Below are 18565 nucleotides of genomic sequence, written 5' to 3' on the forward strand. Positions count from 1 at the left end.
GGACTAGGGGGGAAATGGTGTGAGCTAGGGTAGAAATGATGAGGAACAGGGTGGAAATCATGAGGACTAAGATGGAAGTGATGGGGACCAGGGTAGAAATGATGGGGACTAAGATAGAAACCATGAAGACAAGGATGGAAATGATGAGAGCCAAGATGGAAATGATGGGGACCTGGGTGGAAATGGTTTGGGTTTGGATAGAAACGATGAGGACTAGGATGGAAATGATAGGGACCAGGGTAGAAATGATGTGGACTAGGATGGGGACTAAGACAGAAACCATCAAGACTAGGATAGAAATGATGGAGACCAGGGTAGCAATGATGTGGACCAGGATGGAAATGATGAGAGCCAAGATGGAAATGATGGGGACCTGGGTGGAAAGCATGGTGACTAAGATGGAAACCATGAAGACCAGGATGTAAACAGTGGAGGCTAGGGTGGAAATGACAGGGACTAAGATGGAAACCATGAAGACCAGGGTGGAAACAGTGGAGGCTAGGGTGGAAATGACAGGAACTAGGGTGGAAATGATGTGAGCTAGGGTAGAAATGATGGGGACCAGGGTGGAAACCATGAGAACTAGGATGGAAGTGATGGGGACCAGAGCAGAAATGATGGGGACTAAGATGGAAACCATGGAGACCAAGATGGAAATGATGGGGACTAGGGTGGAAATGGTTTGGGTTTGGATAGAAACCATGAGGACTAGGATGGAGATGATAGGGACCAGGGTAGAAATGATGTGGACTAGGATGGAAATGATGAAGATCAGGATGGAAACAGTGGGGACCAGGATGGAAATGAGGGGGACCAGGGCAGCAATGATGGTGACTAAGACAGACACCATGAAGACTAGGATGGAAATGATGAGAGCTAAGATGGAAATGATGGGGACCTGGGTAGAAACCATTGGGATTAGGATAGAAACCACAAGGAGTAGGATGGAAGTAACAGGGACCAGGGTGGAAACCATGGGGACTAAGATGGAAACCATGAAGACCAGGATGGAAACAGTGGGGACTAGGGTGGATACAGTGGGGACCAGGATGGATAGAGTGGGGACCAGGATGGAAATGATAGGAAGTAGAATGGGAACAAAAGGAACCAGGACAGAAAAGCCAGGAACAAATCAGACAAAGGCCAGGGATGTTCAAAGAGCTTCCTGAAGGCAAAAGCAAGCAGAGCAGCTCCTTGGCAGCAGCAGGGGAAATCTGCTGCTGCTGCTGGTGGCCTAAGCACTCACTAAGCACTCAGGAGTGCCACCCTGCTCCAGGAGTGCCACCCTGCCCCAGCAGTGCTACCCAGCCCCAGGAACAGATGTGCTGCATCAATATTTTTTCACTGGTAAAACACAGCTGGTTTCCCACCCCCTCCCCCTCCTCCTATGTGCCCCCCATGAGCCCCCTGGCACACAGCCCAGGCCCAGGCCTGGGAGCTCATGCCTGCCCAGATAACCTTCACCACCCCAAAGGCTTCCTGCTGCAGCTTCCTGCTGTCCACCCAGGCAGGGCTTCAAAAGCTTTGGTGCCTCTTCCACCTGGGAGTAGCAGCTTGGAACCAGTTTCTCCCAGGGCACAGCTTCATGGAGCTGCTGATGGAGCAGGGAGCATCACTCAGACCCAAAGCGGTGTTAGGGGAGTGGAAGCAGCACGGAAGGGGAGAGCTTGGAGAACGTGCTGCCTGCTCAGAAAGTGCCACCAGGTCTGCCCTCCTGGTCCATGAGATCTGCTGGTCAAGGAAGCATAAAGCCAAGGAGATCAAGAGCAAGGAGCTGTGAGACTTACTGGACACCCCAGCAGGGGAGAAGGGAGGCTCTGGGCCGTGGGGCTGCGGAGTGCTGCGTTCGCCTCGCTGCTGCCTCTGCTGCTCTCTCCTCTGCTGCTCTCTTTGCTGCTCTCTTTGCTGCTCTCTCCTCTGCTGCTCTCTCCTCTGCTCAGACCACCAGGCAGTGGGGCACAGACCCCAGCTGGGCCACCAGCTTCTGGTGCTGCCTCTCCATCCCCCTCGCTGCTGGGCGCTGCGGCAGGGCTGGGGCTGCTGGCGCTGGGAGGAGGCTGCTGGTGAGTTCCAGGAGATGGGGATGAGGGGAAGGGAGATGTGGCCAGGGGGCAGGAGGGTGGCTGTGGGGAGCAGCCCAGCACACTGGGGACCAGCTGTCCTTCTGGGGCTTCCAGGCTTGGCTTGGCTTTGTTGAACTCAGACAACACCCTGCAAACAGAAAAGGGACCAGCTTGAGGCACAGAACAGCACAGGATGGTGTGGGCTGGGAGGGACCTCTGGGGATCAGCCAGTCCAACCCCACCTGCCAAAGCAGGGCACCCCCAGCAGCTTGCCCAGCACCACAATGCCCAGGGGGGGTTGGAAGCTCTCCACACCAGGAGACTCTACAACCTCTCTGGGCAGCCTGCTCCAGGCCTCCAGCACCCTCACACCAAACAACTTTCTCCTCCTGCTCAGACAGAACCTCCTGGGTGCCACTTTGTGCCCCCTGCCCCTTGGCCTGTCCCTGGGCACCACTGAGCAGAGTCTGGCCCCAGCCTCTTGCCCCCCAGCCTTTAGTTATTGATCAGCATTGCTCAGCTCCCCTCTGGGGCTGCTCTTCTGCAGGCTCTCAGCCCCAGGGCTCTCAGCTTTCACTCCTCACAGAGCTGCTCCAGGCCCCTCAGCAGCTTTGCAGCCTCCCCTGGACTCTCTCCAGCAGTTCTCTGTCCCTCTGGAACTGGGGAGCCCAGATGTGGACCCAGGACTCCAGATGTGGCCTCAATTGGGCAGAGCAGAGGGGAAGGAGAACCTCCCCTTGACCTGCTCTTCTTAATGCCCCCCCAGGACCCCATTGGCCTTCTTGCCCAGCAGGGCACTTTGCTGGCTCATGGTGAATTTGTTGTCCCCCAGCTCTCCCAGATCCTTCTCCTTGGAGCTGCTTCCCAGCAGCTCTCCCCTCACCTGTGCTGTTGGAGGTTGTTCTTCCCCCAGGGGCAGGACCCTGCACTTGCCCTGGTTGAACTTCATGAGGTTCCCTCTGCCCTGCTCTCCAGCCTGGCCAGGCCCAGCTCCCATGGGATGCCAGCACAGCCTGATGGGTGTCAGCCCCTCCTCCCAGTTCCATATCACCAGCAAACTGCTTAGGTTCCCTTTTCCCAGGCCATTGATGAATGCAGCTGAGATGATGCTGGCAAAACCCTGATCTGTGCCCCCAGGGCAGCAGGGAAGCTCAGGGCAGCCAAGGGCCCTGCCTGCAGGGGATGCCCCTCCTTGAATGAGGTTTAGTTTGCTTCTGGGGGACATGTGGAGAGCAGGGCTGGGAAGGAGCAGCTGAGGGAGCTGGGGGTGTTCAGCCTGGAGAAGAGGAGGCTGAGGGAGACCTCATTGCTCTCTTACAGCTCCCTGAGAGGAGGCTGGAGCCAGGCAGGGGTTGGGCTCTGCTCCCCAGTAACAACTGATAGGGTGAGTGGAAATGGCCTCAAGTTGCACCAGGGGAGGGTTAGGTTGGAGACCTTTGCTGCAGGAGTGGTCAGGGACTGGCAGAGGCTGCCCAGGGAGGTGGTGGAGTCCCCATGCCTGGGGGGGTTCCATGTGGCCATGGCCCTTGGGGCCAGGGTTTGGTGGCCATGGTGGGGTTGGGTTGCTGGTTGGACTTGGAAGGCTTTTCCAACCCAAACACTTCCATGGCTCTAAGATCCCCCACCAGGAACCTCCCAACCTGCTTAGCTATGGGGATTTGAGGAGCTGGGATCAGCCAGGCTGTGGAAAAGCTCTTTCCTTTATGGAGCCTGTGGTTTCCCATGGAGAAAAAGAGAGCTCCTGGATGCCCCAGGGCTGCCTGCACTGCTAGCAACCCCAGGCAGCCCTGGGGTGCCTCTGGGGTGCCCCTGGAGCCACAGTGGTGGTAATGGTTGAACTGCATGGCCTTGGGAGGCTTTTCCAACCCAATCCCCTGGTTCTATTCTGTGATTGTATCTCCTGACAGAGAGGAAGTGCTGGGTGCAGCTCCTGGACAGGCATCCAGCCATGGACCAGGAGCCAGGCTTCAGCCCTTCTCAGGACTGCTAATGAGCAATTAGTGGAGCCCTGCTGAGACCCTGTTCCCATGGCCCCTGCCCTGCCACCAGCTCAGTCCAAATTAAACCAGGCCAGGGCTGGCATTCAGGGTGACATCCTTCCCCCACACACACTTTCATCCAACCTGGGCAGCCCTCAGAAGAGGCAAAAAGCCTCCAAGTAGGCAATGATGCCACCAGCCACGGGGGGTAGGGAGAACAGCCTGCAGCTCCCAAGCCTCCTGCAGACCCTTCAAGGCTCCTTCACCAAGCAGCAACCCCCCCAGGGCCAGGCTCCTTCAGTGCCAGCTTTTAAGGGTGGCAGGGAAAACACTTTGCTGCTTACTCAGAGCTTACATAACCCTCTGGAGATCTCTGTGCTGAGTTGGTGGGGCAGGCCCAAGTCAGGAGGATGCCAAAGCTAACCACCTCCCTCCTCTGGCTGAGCTGTCAGAGCTGCAAATCATCACCCTGGCCTCCACCTGACTTGCTTGCTTCCCCCACACAGAAAGCCCTGCCAGGGAGCTGGGACATTCCTGCAGCTAGGGAGCAGCATTCTTGGGATGCTTCTGCCCCAGGGGAGAGGACAGACAGACACTGCTGTCACCAGGAGCTCATCTGCCAGGGCAGCAGGGTCCCAGCAAGCTCTGCTGAGTGGTGCTTTGTACCTTACAGGGTATTTCCAGGAGGAAATGATGAGTTTGAGAGCAGAGAAGGACTTGGGGGAGAAGCTGGACAGGAGGCAGCAATGGGCACTGGCAACCCAGAAGGCCAATGGCAGCCCAAAGGCTGCCATTGGCCTTCTGGGTTGCCAGTGCCCATTGCCAGAGATGGAGAGAGGGGATCCTGCCCCTCCAGCTATGGGACCCCCAACACAAGGGAGACCTGGAGAGGGTCCAGAGGGGGCCACAAAGATGATGAGGGGGCTGGGGAACCTCTGCTGTGGGGACAGGCTGGGAGAGATGGGGCTGTTCAGCCTGGAGGAGGCTCCAGGGAGAGCTCAGTAGCCGAAGGGAAGGCTGGGGAGGGAGTGTTTAGGATGGCAGTGCTTTGAAACTGGAGCAGGGCAGGGTCAGGTTGGACACCAGGAGGAAGTTCTGCACAGGGAGGCTGGGGAGAGCCTGGGACAGGTTGGCCAGGGAGGTCTGGCCGCAGCCTCTTGCCCCCCAGCCTTTAGTTATTGATCAGCATTGCTCAGCTCCCCTCTGGGGCTGCTCCTCTCCAGGCTCTCAGCCCCAGGGCTCTCAGCTTTCACTCCTCCCAGAGCTGCTCCAGGCCCCTCAGCAGCTTTGCAGCCTCCCCTGGGCTCTCTCCAGCAGTTCTCTGTCCCTCTGGAACTGGGGAGCCCAGATGTGGACCCAGGACTCCAGATGTGGCCTCACTTGGGCAGAACAGAAGGGAAGGAGAACCTCCCCTTGACCTGCTCTTCTTAATGCCCCCCCAGGACCCCATTGGCCTTCTTGCCCAGCAGGGCACTTTGCTGGCTCATGGTGAATTTGTTGTCCCCCAGCTCTCCCAGATCCTTCTCCTTGGAGCTGCTTCCCAGCAGCTCTCCCCTCACCTGTGCTGTTGGAGGTTGTTCTTCCCCCAGGGGCAGGACCCTGCACTTGCCCTGGTTGAACTTCATGAGGTTCCCTCTGCCCTGCTCTCCAGCCTGGCCAGGCCCAGCTCCCATGGGATGCCAGCACAGCCTGATGGGTGTCAGCCACTCCTCCCAGTTCCATATCACCAGCAAACTGCTTAGGTTCCCTTTTCCCAGGCCATTGGTGAATGCAGCTGAGATGATGCTGGCAAAACCCTGATCTGTGCCCCCAGGGCAGCAGGGAAGCTCAGGGCAGCCAAGGGCCCTGCCTGCAGGGGATGCCCCTCCTTGAATGAGGTTTAGTTTGCTTCTGGGGGACATGGGCTGGGGAGGAGCAGCTGAGGGAGCTGGGGGTGTTCAGCCTGGAGAAGAGGAGGCTGAGGGAGACCTCATTGCACTCCAGCCTTGGAGACATTCAAGATCAGGCTCGGTGGGCTCCTGGGCAGCCTGATCCAGCTGGAGCTGCCCCTGCTGAGTGCAGGGGGGGTTGGACAAGAGGCCCTTGGAGGGTCCCTTCCAACCTGATGCGCTCTGCGAGCAGCTGGCGTGAGGAAAGCCGGGCAGAAAAACACAGTGAGAAACGAACTGAGCCCCAGGAGAGGGTGAAAAAAGCCCCCTGAGGAGAGGGGAGGGGAGACTCACTCTCGCAGTGACCTGTCCGGGTCCTGGCTGCTGGCCGTGGCCAGGTCCGAGCCGCGGGGGGGTTCCTCCTCGGCCCGCTCGGGGCTGCGGGCGCAGGGGGCCGGCAGGAGGCCGTCGGAGCCCAGGCTGGAGGAGAGCTGCGACGAGCTGGTGGTGTTGAGGCTGAGCGAGGACGACGTCAGCTTGGGCTTGCCGCCGGCCTTGCCGATGGGCAGGACCGAGGAGGGCTGAATCTCGATCTCATCCGACCCCGAGGACTGCGAGATGGAGCCCAGCGACGCCTTCCGCAGCGGCTCCGGGCCGGGGAGCGGCTCCAGCAGCTCCGAGAAGGGACACAGCCCCGAGAGGGACAGCGGGGTGACCGTCCACTCGTTCAGGACTGCCGACTTGTAGGAGAGCTGGAAGGTGAGGGAGGACAAGCCCTGCAGGTAGCTGAGGAGGACCTCGCACTCCTCGGCGTCCAGCAGCAGGGCGCAGGGCTGGTAGTAGTCGGGCAGGGGAGAGCTGGGGCGCAGCAGCAGCTTCAGGTAGCACTCCAGGAGGCCGTCGTTGAGCGCCAGGCGCAGCCAGGCTCGGCACCGCCCCACGTCCGTGCTGATGAACAGCAGCTGCTCCAGCTCCGACACGATGTTCCTGCCCACCGGGACACAGCAGGACCTCAGCGGCTGCCCTCCCAGCCCCCGGGCTGCAGGGGAGCTGAGGAGGAGCCAGCAGGGTGCTCAGGTGGCCAACAAAGCCACCGGGACACAGCAGGACCTCAGCAGCTCCCATCGAAGCCCAGGGGCTGCAGGGGAGCTGAGGAGGAGCCAGCAGAGTGCTCAGGTGGCCAACAAAGCCACCGGGACACAGCAGGACCTTAGCTGGACCTCAGCAGCTCCAATCAAAGCCCCCGGGGCTGCAGGGGAGCTGAGGAGGAGCCAGAGGGGCGCTCAGGTGGCCAACAAAGCCACCGGGACACAGCAGGACCTCAGCAGCTGCAATCGAAGCCCCCAGGGCTGCAGGGGAGCTGAGGAGGAGCCAGCAGGGTGCTCAGGTGGCCAACAAAGCCACAGCAGGACCTCAGCAGCTCCCATCCCAGCCCCGGGGCTGCAGGGGAGCTGAGGAGGAGCCAGCAGGGCGCTCAGGTGGCCAACAAAGCCACCGGGACACAGCAGGACCTCAGCAGCTCCAATCGAAGGCCCCAGGGCTGCAGGGGAGCTGAGGAGGAGCCAGCAGGGCGCTCAGGTGGCCAACAAAGCCACAGCAGGACCTCAGCAGCTCCAATCGAAGCCCCCAGGGCTGCAGGGGAGCTGAGGAGCAACCAGCAGGGCGCTCAGGTGGCCAACAAAGCCACCGGGACACAGCAGGACCTCAGCAGCTGCAATCGAAGCCCCCAGGGCTGCAGGGGAGCTGAGGAGGAGCCAGCAGGGTGCTCAGGTGGCCAACAAAGCCACCGGGACACAGCAGGACCTCAGCAGCTCCCATCCCAGCCCCCGGGCTGCAGGGGAGCTGAGGAGGAGCCAGCAGGGTGCTCAGGTGGCCAACAAAGCCACCGGGACACAGCAGGACCTCAGCAGCTCCCATCCCAACCCCGGGGCTGCAGGGGAGCTGAGGAGGAGCCAGCAGGGTGCTCAGGTGGCCAACAAAGCCACAGCAGGACCTCAGCAGCTCCAATCGAAGGCCCCAGGGCTGCAGGGGAGCTGAGGAGGAGCCAGCAGGGCGCTCAGGTGGCCAACAAAGCCACAGCAGGACCTCAGCAGCTCCCATCCCAACCCCCGGGCTGCAGGGGAGCTGAGGAGGAGCCAGCAGGGCGCTCAGGTGGCCAACAAAGCCACAGCAGGACCTCAGCAGCTCCCATCCCAGCCCCGGGGCTGCAGGGGAGCTGAGGAGCAACCAGCAGGGTGCTCAGGTGGCCAACAAAGCCACCAGCATCCTGGTCTGGATCAGCAGGAGTATCATAGAATGGTCAGGGCTGGAAGGGAGCTCAGGGTTCAGCCAGTCCCAACCCCCTGCCATGGGCAGGGACACCTCACACCACAGCAGGTTGCTCACAGCCACCTCCAGCCTGGCTGCAAACACCTCCAGGCAGGAGGCTTCCACCACCTCCCTGGGCAGCCTGTGCCAGGCTCTCACCACCCTCCTGGGCAACAACTTCTTCCTCACAGCCAATCTGAATCTAGGGAAGGGATTGTCCCTTTGTACTGGACCAGCAGGGTGCTCAGGTGGCCAACAAATCCAGCAGCAGCCTGGCCTGGATCAGCAATGATGTGCTCAGCAGGAGCAGGGAAGGAATTGTCCCCCTGTATTGGGCCACACCTTGAATCCTGGGTTCAGTTTTGGGCTCCTCTCTCCAAGAAGGACATTGAGAGGCTGGAGCAGGGCCAGAGAAGGGCAACCAAGCTGGGGAAGGGTCTGGAGAGCAGGGCTGGGGAGGAGCAGCTGAGGGAGCTGGGGGTGTTCAGCATGGAGAAGAGGAGGCTGAGGGAGACCTCATTGCTCTCTGCAGCTCCCTGAGAGGAGGCTGGAGCCAGGCAGGGGTTGGGCTCTGCTCCTTAAGCTCAGGTGATAGAAGAGGAACTGGCCTGAAATTGTGCCAGAGGCTTAGATTGGAGAGGAGGAGAAATGTCTTTGCTGCAGGAGTGGTCAGGGACTGGCAGAGGCTGCCCAGGGAGGTGGTGGAGTCCCCATGCCTGGAGGGGTTCCATGTGGCCATGGCCCTTGGGGCCAGGGTTTGGTGGCCATGGTGGGGTTGGGTTGCTGGTTGGACTTGGAAGGCTTTTCCAACCCAAACACTTCCATGGCTCTAAGATCCCCCACCAGGAACCTCCCAACCTGCTTAGCTATGGGGATTTGAGGAGCTGGGATCAGCCAGGCTGTGGAAAAGCTCTTTCCTTTATGGAGCCTGTGGTTTCCCATGGAGAAAAAGAGAGCTCCTGGATGCCCCAGGGCTGCCTGCACTGCTAGCAACCCCAGGCAGCCCTGGGGTGCCTCTGGGGTGCCCCTGGGTGCTGCTCCTCTCTCTAGCTTGGAGGCATCTCCCACACATCACTCACCCTGGACCGAGGATGCCATGGGGGAAGCTCCTGCTCTCCCTGCATGTTCCTCTAGCTCCTTGGTGCCAAGTGCATCTCCAAACCTTAGCTTCAAGCTTAAAATCAGCCAAAAACCAGAGAAAAGGCCTGAAGCAACCCCCCAAAAACCCCAACCCTGGGCTGGGCTGAGCCCCTGAAGCAATCTCAGCCTCCTGACTAATCATACCCTGGGCTGCAGCCAGAGCAGGGTGGGCAGCAGGGCAGGAGAGGGGATTCTGCCCCTGGACTCTGCCCTGCTCAGACCTCACCTCCAATCCTGCCTGCAGTTCTGCTGTCCCCAGCAGCAGGACACAGAGCTGCTGGAGGGAGCCCAGAGGAGGCCACAAAGGTGCTCCAAGGGCTGGAGCAGCTCTGCTGTGAGCACAGGCTGAGGGAGCTGGGGCTGTGCAGCCTGCAGAGGAGAAGGCTCGAGGGGGACCTCAGAGCTGCCTGCCAGGAGCTGAAGGGATTCTGCAGGCAGGCTGCAGAGGAACTTTTCCTGAGGGTGTCTGGAGCCAGGCCAAGGGGGAATGGTTTGGAGCTGAGGCAGAGCAGGGTCAGACAGGAGCTGAGGAAGAAGCTCTGCAGTCTGAGGGTGGTGAGACACTGGCACAGGCTGCCCAGGGAGGCTGTGGCTGCCTCTTCCCTGGGGGTGTTCAAGGCCAGGTTGCATGAATCACAGACTCAATAAGGTTGGAAGAGACCTCAGAGCTCATCCAGTCCAAGCTGTCACCCAGCCCCTCCTGACAGTTAAACCATGGCTCCAAGTGCCACATCCAAGCCCCTCTTGAACACCTCCAGGGATGGGGACTCCACCACCTCCCTGGGCAGCACATCCCAGCAGCCTGAGCAGCTGAGTCTGGTTGATAGGTGGCAGGGAGGGGGGAGGAGGTTGGAGTAGATCTCTGAGGTCCCTTCCAATCAGAGCCATTCTGTGCTGCTCTGACTTCAACCATTCCTGCCCCAAATCCCCCAGTGCCACCAGGCTCCAGAATCCTCCCTGGTGCCAGCCCATGCCACAGAATGGTTGGGGTTGGAAGGAGCCTCTGGAGACCAGCAAGTCCAACCCCCCACCAGTGCTGCAAAGGGTTTGTAAGAGAGGTGGTTTCTAATCTGACACTCAAAAAAGGAAAGGGGGGGAAAGAAAACCAACCTTCAAAGGGCACAAAAATATCCCCTGCAGCATCTGAGAGAGCTCTTTTCATCTGCTCCTTCATAATTCAGGAGCTGGAGCTGGAGGAGGCTTTCACAGCCAGTCTCACAGAATCACTAAGGTTGGAAGATACCTCGAGGATCATCGAGTCCAACCTATCAACACAGACCCCATGACCAGACCATGGCACCAAGTGCCACATCCAATCCCCTCTTGAACACCTCCAGGGATGGGGACTCCACCACCTCCCTGGGCAGCACATCCCAATGACAAATGACTCTCTCTCTGGGAAGAACTTTCTCCTCACCTCCAGCCTAAACCTCCCCTGGCACAGCTTGAGACTGTGTCCTCTTGTTCTGGTGCTGCTTGCCTGGCAGAAGAGACCAACCCCCACCTGGCTCCAACCTCCCTGCAGGGAGTTGCAGAGAGCAAGAAGGTCTCCCCTGAGCCTCCTCTTCTGCAGGCTAAGCAACCCCAGCTCCCTCAGCCTCTCCTCCCAGGGCTGTGCTCCAGACCCCTCCCCAGCCTCCTTGCCCTTCTCTGGACACCTTCAAGTCTCTCAATGTCCTTCTTGACCTGAGGAGCCCAGAACTGGACACAAGACTCAAGGTGTGGCCTCAGCAGTGCTGAGCACAGGGCACAAGGACTTCCCTGCTCCTGCTGGCCACACTCTTCCTGCTGCAGGCCAGGATGCCATTGGCCCTCTTGGCCCCCTGGGCACACTGCTGGCTCATGTTCAGGCAGCTGTCAATCAGCACCCCCAGGTCCCATTCTTTTTGGCAGCTCTCAGCCACTCTGCCCCCAGCCTGTAGCTCTGCCTGGGGTTGCTGTGGCCAAAGTGCAGCCCCTGGCACTTGGACTTGTTGAATGCCATCCTGTTGGCCTCTGCCCATCTATCCAGTCGGTCGAGGTCCCTCTGCAGAGCCCTTCTGCCCTCTCACTGACCAACATCTGCTCCTAACTTGGTGTCATCTGCAAACTTGCTGATGACTGACTCCATGCCCTCATCCAGATCATCAATGAAGATGTTAAAGAGGCTGGGGCCCAGCACTGATCCCTGGGGGACACCTCTGGGGGGGCTGCTGCTGCACGTGGGAGGGCTCTGAGTGTCTCAGAACAGCCCCAGCCCACCACCAAGCAAGCTTCCCCAGGAGAGGCCTCCTCAGAGGCTGGCTGGGAGATGGGGAAATGGAGGCCAAGCACCCCCAGCCAGATCCAGGTCAGAAGAGAGACCCCACCGCTGCACCAGCCATCCCATAACCCACCAGTGGGGTCCCAAGGTAAGGAAGGGCTTTGCCCCAAGCTGGCAGCAGCACTGCACTCCCCAGCTGTGTGGGGACACTGGCTCAGGCCTAACATGGCACTGGGCCCCTTCCTGCTGAGGAGGGAGGGTCTGGGATACCTCTGCATGGGACCCCTCCATGGGACCCCTCCATGGGACACCTCTCCACGGCCAACTCCTCATGGCAGAGCTCTCCATGGCCAACCCCTCATGGCAGAGCTCTCCATGGCCAACCCTTCATGGCAGAGCTCTCCATGGCCAACTCCTCATGGCAGAGCTCTCCATGGCCAACTCTTTGTGGCAGAGCTCTCCATGGCCAACCCCTCATGGCAGAGCTCTCCATGGCCAACCCTTCATGGCAGAGCTCTCCATGGCCAACCCTTCATGGCAGAGCTCTCCATGGCCAACTCTTTGTGGCAGAGCTCTCCATGGCCAGCTCCTCGTGGCAGAGCTCTCCATGGCCAACCCCTCATGGCAGAGCTCTCCATGGCCAACCCTTCATGGCAGAGCTCTCCATGGCCAACCCCTCATGGCAGAGCTCTCCATGGCCAGCTCCTCGTGGCAGAGCTCTCCATGGCCAGCTCCTCATGGCAGAGCTCTCCATGGCCAACCCTTCATGGCAGAGCTCTCCATGGCCAACCCCTCATGGCAGAGCTCTCCATGGCCAACCCTTCATGGCAGAGCTCTCCATGGCCAACCCTTCATGGCAGAGCTCTCCATGGCCAACTCTTTGTGGCAGAGCTCTCCATGGCCAGCTCCTCATGGCAGAGCTCTCCATGGCCAGCTCCTCATGGCAGAGCTCTCCATGGCCAGCTCCTCATGGCAGAGCTCTCCATGGCCAACCCTTCATGGCAGAGCTCTCCTTGGCCAACTCTTTGTGGTGGAACTCTTCATGACCAACACTCTGTGGTAGAGCTCCACGTGGCCAGCTCTGTGTGGGACAAGCCCACATGGCCAACTCTCTGTGGTGTAACTCTCCAAGGCCAGCTCTGTGTGGGAGGACTCCACTTGGCCAGCTCTGTGTGGGACAATTGCCTGTGGCCAAGTCTCCAAGGGACAATCCCATGTGGCTAACTGTACTTGAGGACAACCCTACCCTGGCAGATTCCAGTGGTCCTGTGCTGGTCCTCCCTGAAACCTGGCACTCCAGAACTGAAGGACTGGTGCTCCAGGAATGGCCACAAGGGCACACTGCTGGCTGATGGACAACTTGTCCACCAGCACTTCCAAGTCCTTCTCCTTGGAGCTGCTTCCCAGGAGGTCACCCTTCACCTGGACAGCTGCAGGGGGCTGTTCCTCCCCTACAGTTGTCCTTGATGAGCTTCATGAGGTTTCCACCTTCTCCCAGTGGTCCTGGGCAATGCACACCCCCTGTGAGGGCAGGTGGGATGGGGCAGGGATCAGAATCAGAATCAGAATGAGGAGTTGATCTGCTGGAGGGTAGAGAGGCTCTGCAGAGAGACCTCAACAGGCTGGACAGATGGGCAGAGTCCAAGGGCAGGAGATTGAACACATCCAAGTGCCAGGTTCTCCACATTGGCCACAACAACCCCAGGCAGAGCTACAGGCTGGGGTCAGAGTGGCTGAGAGCAGCCAGGCAGAGAGGGACCTGGGGGTACTGGTCGATGGTAGGCTGAACATGAGCCTGCAGTGTGCCCAGGCAGCCAAGCAGGCCAAGGGCATCCTGGCCTGCATTAAGAACAGTGTGGCCAGCAGGAGCAGGGAGGTCATTCTGCCCCTGTACACTGCACTGGTTAGGCCACACCTTGAGTGCTGTGTCCAGTTCTGGGCTCCTCAGGTTAGGAAGGAGGTTGAGCTGCTGGAACGAGTCCAGAGAAGGGCAACGAAGTTGGTGAGGGGCTTGGAGCACAGCCCTGTGAGGAGAGGCTGAGGGAGCTGGGGTTGCTTAGCCTGGAGAGGAGAAGACTCAGGGGTGACCTTATCACTCTCTACAACTACCTGAAGGGGGGTTGTAAACAGGCAGAGGTTGGTCTCTTCTGCCAGGCAGCCAGCACCAGAACAAGAGGACACAGTCTCAGGCTGCGCCAGGGGAGGTTCAGGCTGGAGGTCAGGAGGAAGTTTTACACAAAGAGAGTGATTGCCCATTGGGATGTGCTGCCTGGGGAGGTGGTGGAGTCCCCATCCCTGGAGGTGTTCAGGAGGAGACTTGACAGGGTGCTTGGTGCCATGGGTTAGTTGTTTGGGTGGTGTTGGATGATAGGTTGGACGCGATGATCTTGAAGGTCTCTTCCACCCTGGTTTATTCTATTCTATTCTATTTAGGGGTTGGAAGGGACCTCCAGAGATCATCAAGCCCAACTCCCCTGCTGAAAGTAGCATCACCCAGGGCAGGGCACACAGGAACACAGCCAGGTGGGTTTGGAATCTCTCCAGGGAAGGAGACTCCACCACCTCTCTGAGCAGCCTGCTCCAGCACCCTCACACCCAAAAATCTTCTCCTCACACTGAGGTGGAACCTGCTGGGTTCCAGTCTGTATCAACTGATTCTTGTCCTAGCACTGGGCTCTACTGAAAAGAGCCTGGCACCTTCACCCTGCCACCCTCCAACCCAAACCACTCTGTGATTCTCCACCCCCCAACACAAGGCTGGTGCTGCACAGCCTCTGATTTTACAGCTCACGCCTGAACTACCTGGCTGCACATCTGGATCAGAGAGAAGCCAGAGCAGCTTGAAGAGGAAATCACAGACCAGGCAGGACTGAAATGATCTTGGACAGAAGAAAAGATCAGTAACAGCCATGCAGAGCTGTAGTTCAGGCAACATGGCCTAGTCATTTTGAAGGCAATTCCAGCAGCATTCTAAAGGCCTGTGGCTGCACAGCTGTTACAACTGGATGCTGCTGTTTGTGTGTGCTGGAACTGATGGAAACCCATGTGAGACTTCCACTCCTGTTTCACCCAGGTCTCCTCTGACACCAGGCTGTGACATCAGCAGGCTTTATCCAACCTAATAAAAGCTTCAGCTCAGGTAAATAAGTCATGCCCAGCCCGAGCTGGTTTGCAGGGCTTCAATCACACCTCACAGTCTCACAGTCTCACAGTGTAACTTAGGTTGGAAAGGACCTCGAGGATCATCGAGTCCAACCTACCACCACAGACCCCATGCCTAGACCATGGCACCAAGTGCCACGTCCAATCTCCCCTTGAACACCTCCAGGGATGGGGACTCCACCACCTCCCTGGGCAGCACATCCCAATGGCCAGCGACTCGCTCGGTGAAGAACTTTGTCCTCACCTCCAGCCTAAACCTCCCCTGGCACAGCTTGAGACTGTGTCCTCTTGTTCTGCTGCTGCTTGCCTGGGAGAAGAGACCAACCCCTTCCCGGCCACAACCACCCCTCAGGTAGTTGGAGAGAGCAAGAAGGTCTCCCCTGAGCCTCCTCTTCTGCAGGCTAAGCAACCCCAGCTCCCTCAGCCTCTCCTCCCAGGGCTGTGCTCCAGACCCCTCCCCAGCCTCATTGCCCTTCTCTGGACACCTTCAAGTCTCTCAATGTCCTTCTTAAACTGAGGAGCCCAGAACTGGACACAGGACTCCAGGTGTGGCCTAACCAATGCAGAGCACAGGGCACAAGGACTTCCCTGCTCCTGCTGGCCACACTCTTCCTGCTGCAGGCCAGGATGCCCTTGGCCCTCTTGGCCCCCTGGGCACACTGCTGGCTCATGTTCAGGCAGCTGTCAATCAGCACCCCCAGGTCCCTCTCTGTTTGGCAGCTCTCAGCCACTCTGCCCCCAGCCTGTAGCTCTGCCTGGGGTTGCTGTGGCCAAAGTGCAGAACCTGGCACTTGGACTTGTTGAATGCCATCCTGTTGGCCTCTGCCCATCTGTCCAGTGGGTCGAGGTCCCTCTGCAGAGCCCTTCTGCCCTCTCACTGACCAACATCTGCTCCCAGCTTGGTGTCATCTGCAAACTTGCTGATGACTGACTCAATGCCCTCATCCAGATCATCAATGAAGATGTTAAAGAGCACAGGGCCCAGCACTGCTCCCTGGGGCACACCACTGGTGCCTGGCTGCCAGCTGGCTGTGGCTCCATTCACCACCACTCTCTGGGCTCAGCCTCCAGCCAGTTCCTAACCTCTCTGACTTGGGGAAGAAGATTAAAGAAATACAAGCAAAATAAAAAATCCCCTCCCCAAACCCAGGGAGCCCAAGGCCCAGCAGACTCCAGCATCTCAGCCCAGTTTGTTCTGTCCATTTCTGGCACAGATATGCCCCAAGCTCTAACCCAGAAGTGACCCTGCAGCAGAAGTGACACTCGGGGCTGCCTCTGCACAGCCCTGCAGCCCTCCCTGCTCTCCATAGGTGGGAAATGTCACCTGGTGGGGTGAAAAAGGCACCACCATGGATGTATCTCCCCATCAAGCCAACCTCCTGCTCACAATTCCCTGCAGCTTTGTGCTTCTGGAGGGAGGTCAGGGGAGAAGCCTGAGCAAAGAGCCCCTGGCGGGGTGGGCACTCACCGGTGGGTGATGCTCTTCAGCAGACCCCAGAAGACAGGCTGGGGGAGGGGTCCTCGACCCCCTGCTTTCTTCCCTTTGCCCCCACTCTCTGCCTTGATGTGCTTTGCCTTCAGCCCATGCACAAAGACGGCCTCCAGGGCGCTGCAGAGCGTGTTGGCGCTGCCATCGTCGCTGGTGACGACGGCGTCCGAGGTGGCGTAGTGCTTCTGCAGGGCCTTGATGGCACTCACCAGCTGCCTCTTGATCAGCTGCAGGGCAGGAGGCACAGGCTTGGGTCACAGAGCAGGGAGCATCAGGGGAGATTTCACAGATTCATGGATTCATACAGTGGGCTGGGTTGGAAGGGATCTTAAAAGCTCATCCAGTTCCAACCCCCTGCCATGGGCAGGGACACCTCACCCCAGCACAGGGTGCTCAAGGCCTCATCCAGCCTGGCCTTCAACACCTCCAGGGAGGGGACAGCCACAGACTCCCTGGGCAGCCTGTGCCAGAGTCTCCCCAGCCTCACTCTCAACAATTTCTTCCTCCTCTCCAGTCTCAGTCTCCCCTCTCCCAGCTCAAAGCCATTGCTCCTCCTCCTGGCACTCCCAGCCCTTGTCCAAAGTCCCTCCCCAGCTCTCCTGGAGCCCTTCAGGTACTGCAAGGCTGCTCTGAGGTCTCCCTGGAGCCTTCTCTTCCCCAGGCTGAACAGCCCCAACTCTCAGCTTGTCCCCAAAGCAGAGGTGCTCCAGCCTCTGATCATCTTCATGGCCTCCTCTGGCTGGATGAGGCCTTGAGCAAGCTGGGCTGGGGGGAGGTGTCCCTGCCCATGGCAGGGGGGCTGGAACTGGCTGAGCTTTAAGGTCCCTTCCAACCCAACCCATTCTGTGATTCTATGATCCCAATCCCAGCACAAAGAAGTCCTCCCACATCCCCACCTGGAACTGGGAGTTGCCCTGGGGGGTGCCTGGGGAGGTTCAGGCTGCCTCACTCACCTGAATGGCTTCCTTGGGGTCATTGCCGTGGCTCGAATGCATCTCAGCTGCTGCCACTCCCCAGGCTGGGCACTGCCTTCACATGTCACCTTTGGGACGAGGAGGAGAGACACATCTGAGCACCCAGGTTTGCTTCACACCCAGCTCAGCTGCCCTGTGCAGGGCACCCAGTGTCACACACAGGGGGTGGCTCACGCCCCACGGCCTCGTGCCAGCGCTCAGGGCTGGACTGGGGCTGGGATCAGCCTCCCACCACATCAAACCAGGGGAGCAGGAGAGCTTCAGACAAGGCAGAGCGTGGCCAAGAGGCCACAAGGCAGTCATTAAGCCTTGCAAGAGGGAGTAATTAACTCCTGCAAGCTGCCCACAGGCAGCCCTCGCCCTGGGGGAGCCGCCAGGCCTGTCGAGCCAGCAGCGAGGGACCCAGGGGCTGCTCCACAGCACCTGCAAGGCCTGGGCACCAGCAAGGGCATCAAAACTGGCATTCAGTGAGTAAACCTCAACCATGGCACATCAGCCCCATGGGGATGGCTATAAGGTGGCACGGACCAAGGAGAGGCAGACCCTGGGCAGAGGTGGCAGCAGCAATGCTGCTGCTGAACCCCAGCAGGAGGGACCCCCTCAGAGGTGCCTGGGCACTGGTGCCATGGCACAGAGCTGGCTGGCAGCATGGGAAGGAAGGATGGAGGCTCTCTGCTAGCCCTCCAGGTGCTTTGTTCAGATGAACACCAGCATCTCCCTGCTCCCTGGGGGCTGCTCTGCTGCAGCTGGTTTTGGTGGCAGAAGCATGGTGTGCAGAAGGGCTCCTGCACAGCCATGGCCACTCCCAGAGGCACTGGAGGTCCAAATCCAGAGCAGCCTAAGTCTGGAGCAGGCTAAACGCAGAGCAGCCCAAGTCTGGAGCAGGCTAAACACACAGCAGCCCAAGACTGGAGCAGGCTAAACACAGAGCAGCCTAAGTCTGGAGCAGGCTAAACACAGAGCAGCCCAAGTCTGGAGCAGGCTAAACACACAGCAGCCCAAGACTGGAGCAGGCTAAACACAGAGCAGCCCAAGTCTGGAGCAGGCTAAACACACAGCAGCCCAAGACTGGAGCAGGCTAAACACAGAGCAGCCCAAGTCTGGAGCAGGCTAAACACACAGCAGCCCAAGTCTGGAGCAGGTTAAACACAGAGCAGCCCAAATGGGGAGCAGGCTAAACACAGAGCAGCCCAAATCTGGAGCAGGCTAAACACACAGCAGCCCAAGTCTGGAGCAGGCTAAACACACAGCAGCCCAAGACTGGAGCAGGCTAAACACAGAGCAGCCCAAGTCTGGAGCAGGTTAAACACAGAGCAGCCCAAATGGGGAGCAGGCTAAACA

General features: G+C 59.2%; 1 protein-coding gene across 3 annotated transcripts in view; it reads right to left on the reverse strand.

Annotated features, from left to right (window-relative positions):
* Positions 1-18565, reverse strand: part of PLEKHM1 (pleckstrin homology and RUN domain containing M1) — a 44810-nt gene that overhangs the window by 17543 nt on the left and 8702 nt on the right. For all 3 annotated transcript variants that reach the window (XM_068167189.1, XM_068167190.1, XM_068167191.1), the window contains 4 exons: positions 17204-17292; positions 16230-16477; positions 6265-6897; positions 1788-2211 (listed from right to left, as the gene is read on the reverse strand). In XM_068167189.1, coding sequence (XP_068023290.1) covers positions 1788-2211; positions 6265-6897; positions 16230-16477; positions 17204-17245 — 1347 coding nt within the window. In that variant the 5' untranslated portion in view covers positions 17246-17292. The remainder of the gene's footprint in view (positions 1-1787; positions 2212-6264; positions 6898-16229; positions 16478-17203; positions 17293-18565) is intronic.

The sequence above is a fragment of the Melanerpes formicivorus genome, unplaced genomic scaffold (genome assembly GCF_026170545.1).
Source record: "Melanerpes formicivorus ecotype bairdi unplaced genomic scaffold, bMelFor1.0.p_v2 SCAF_113, whole genome shotgun sequence".
Lineage (NCBI taxonomy): Eukaryota > Metazoa > Chordata > Aves > Piciformes > Picidae > Melanerpes > Melanerpes formicivorus.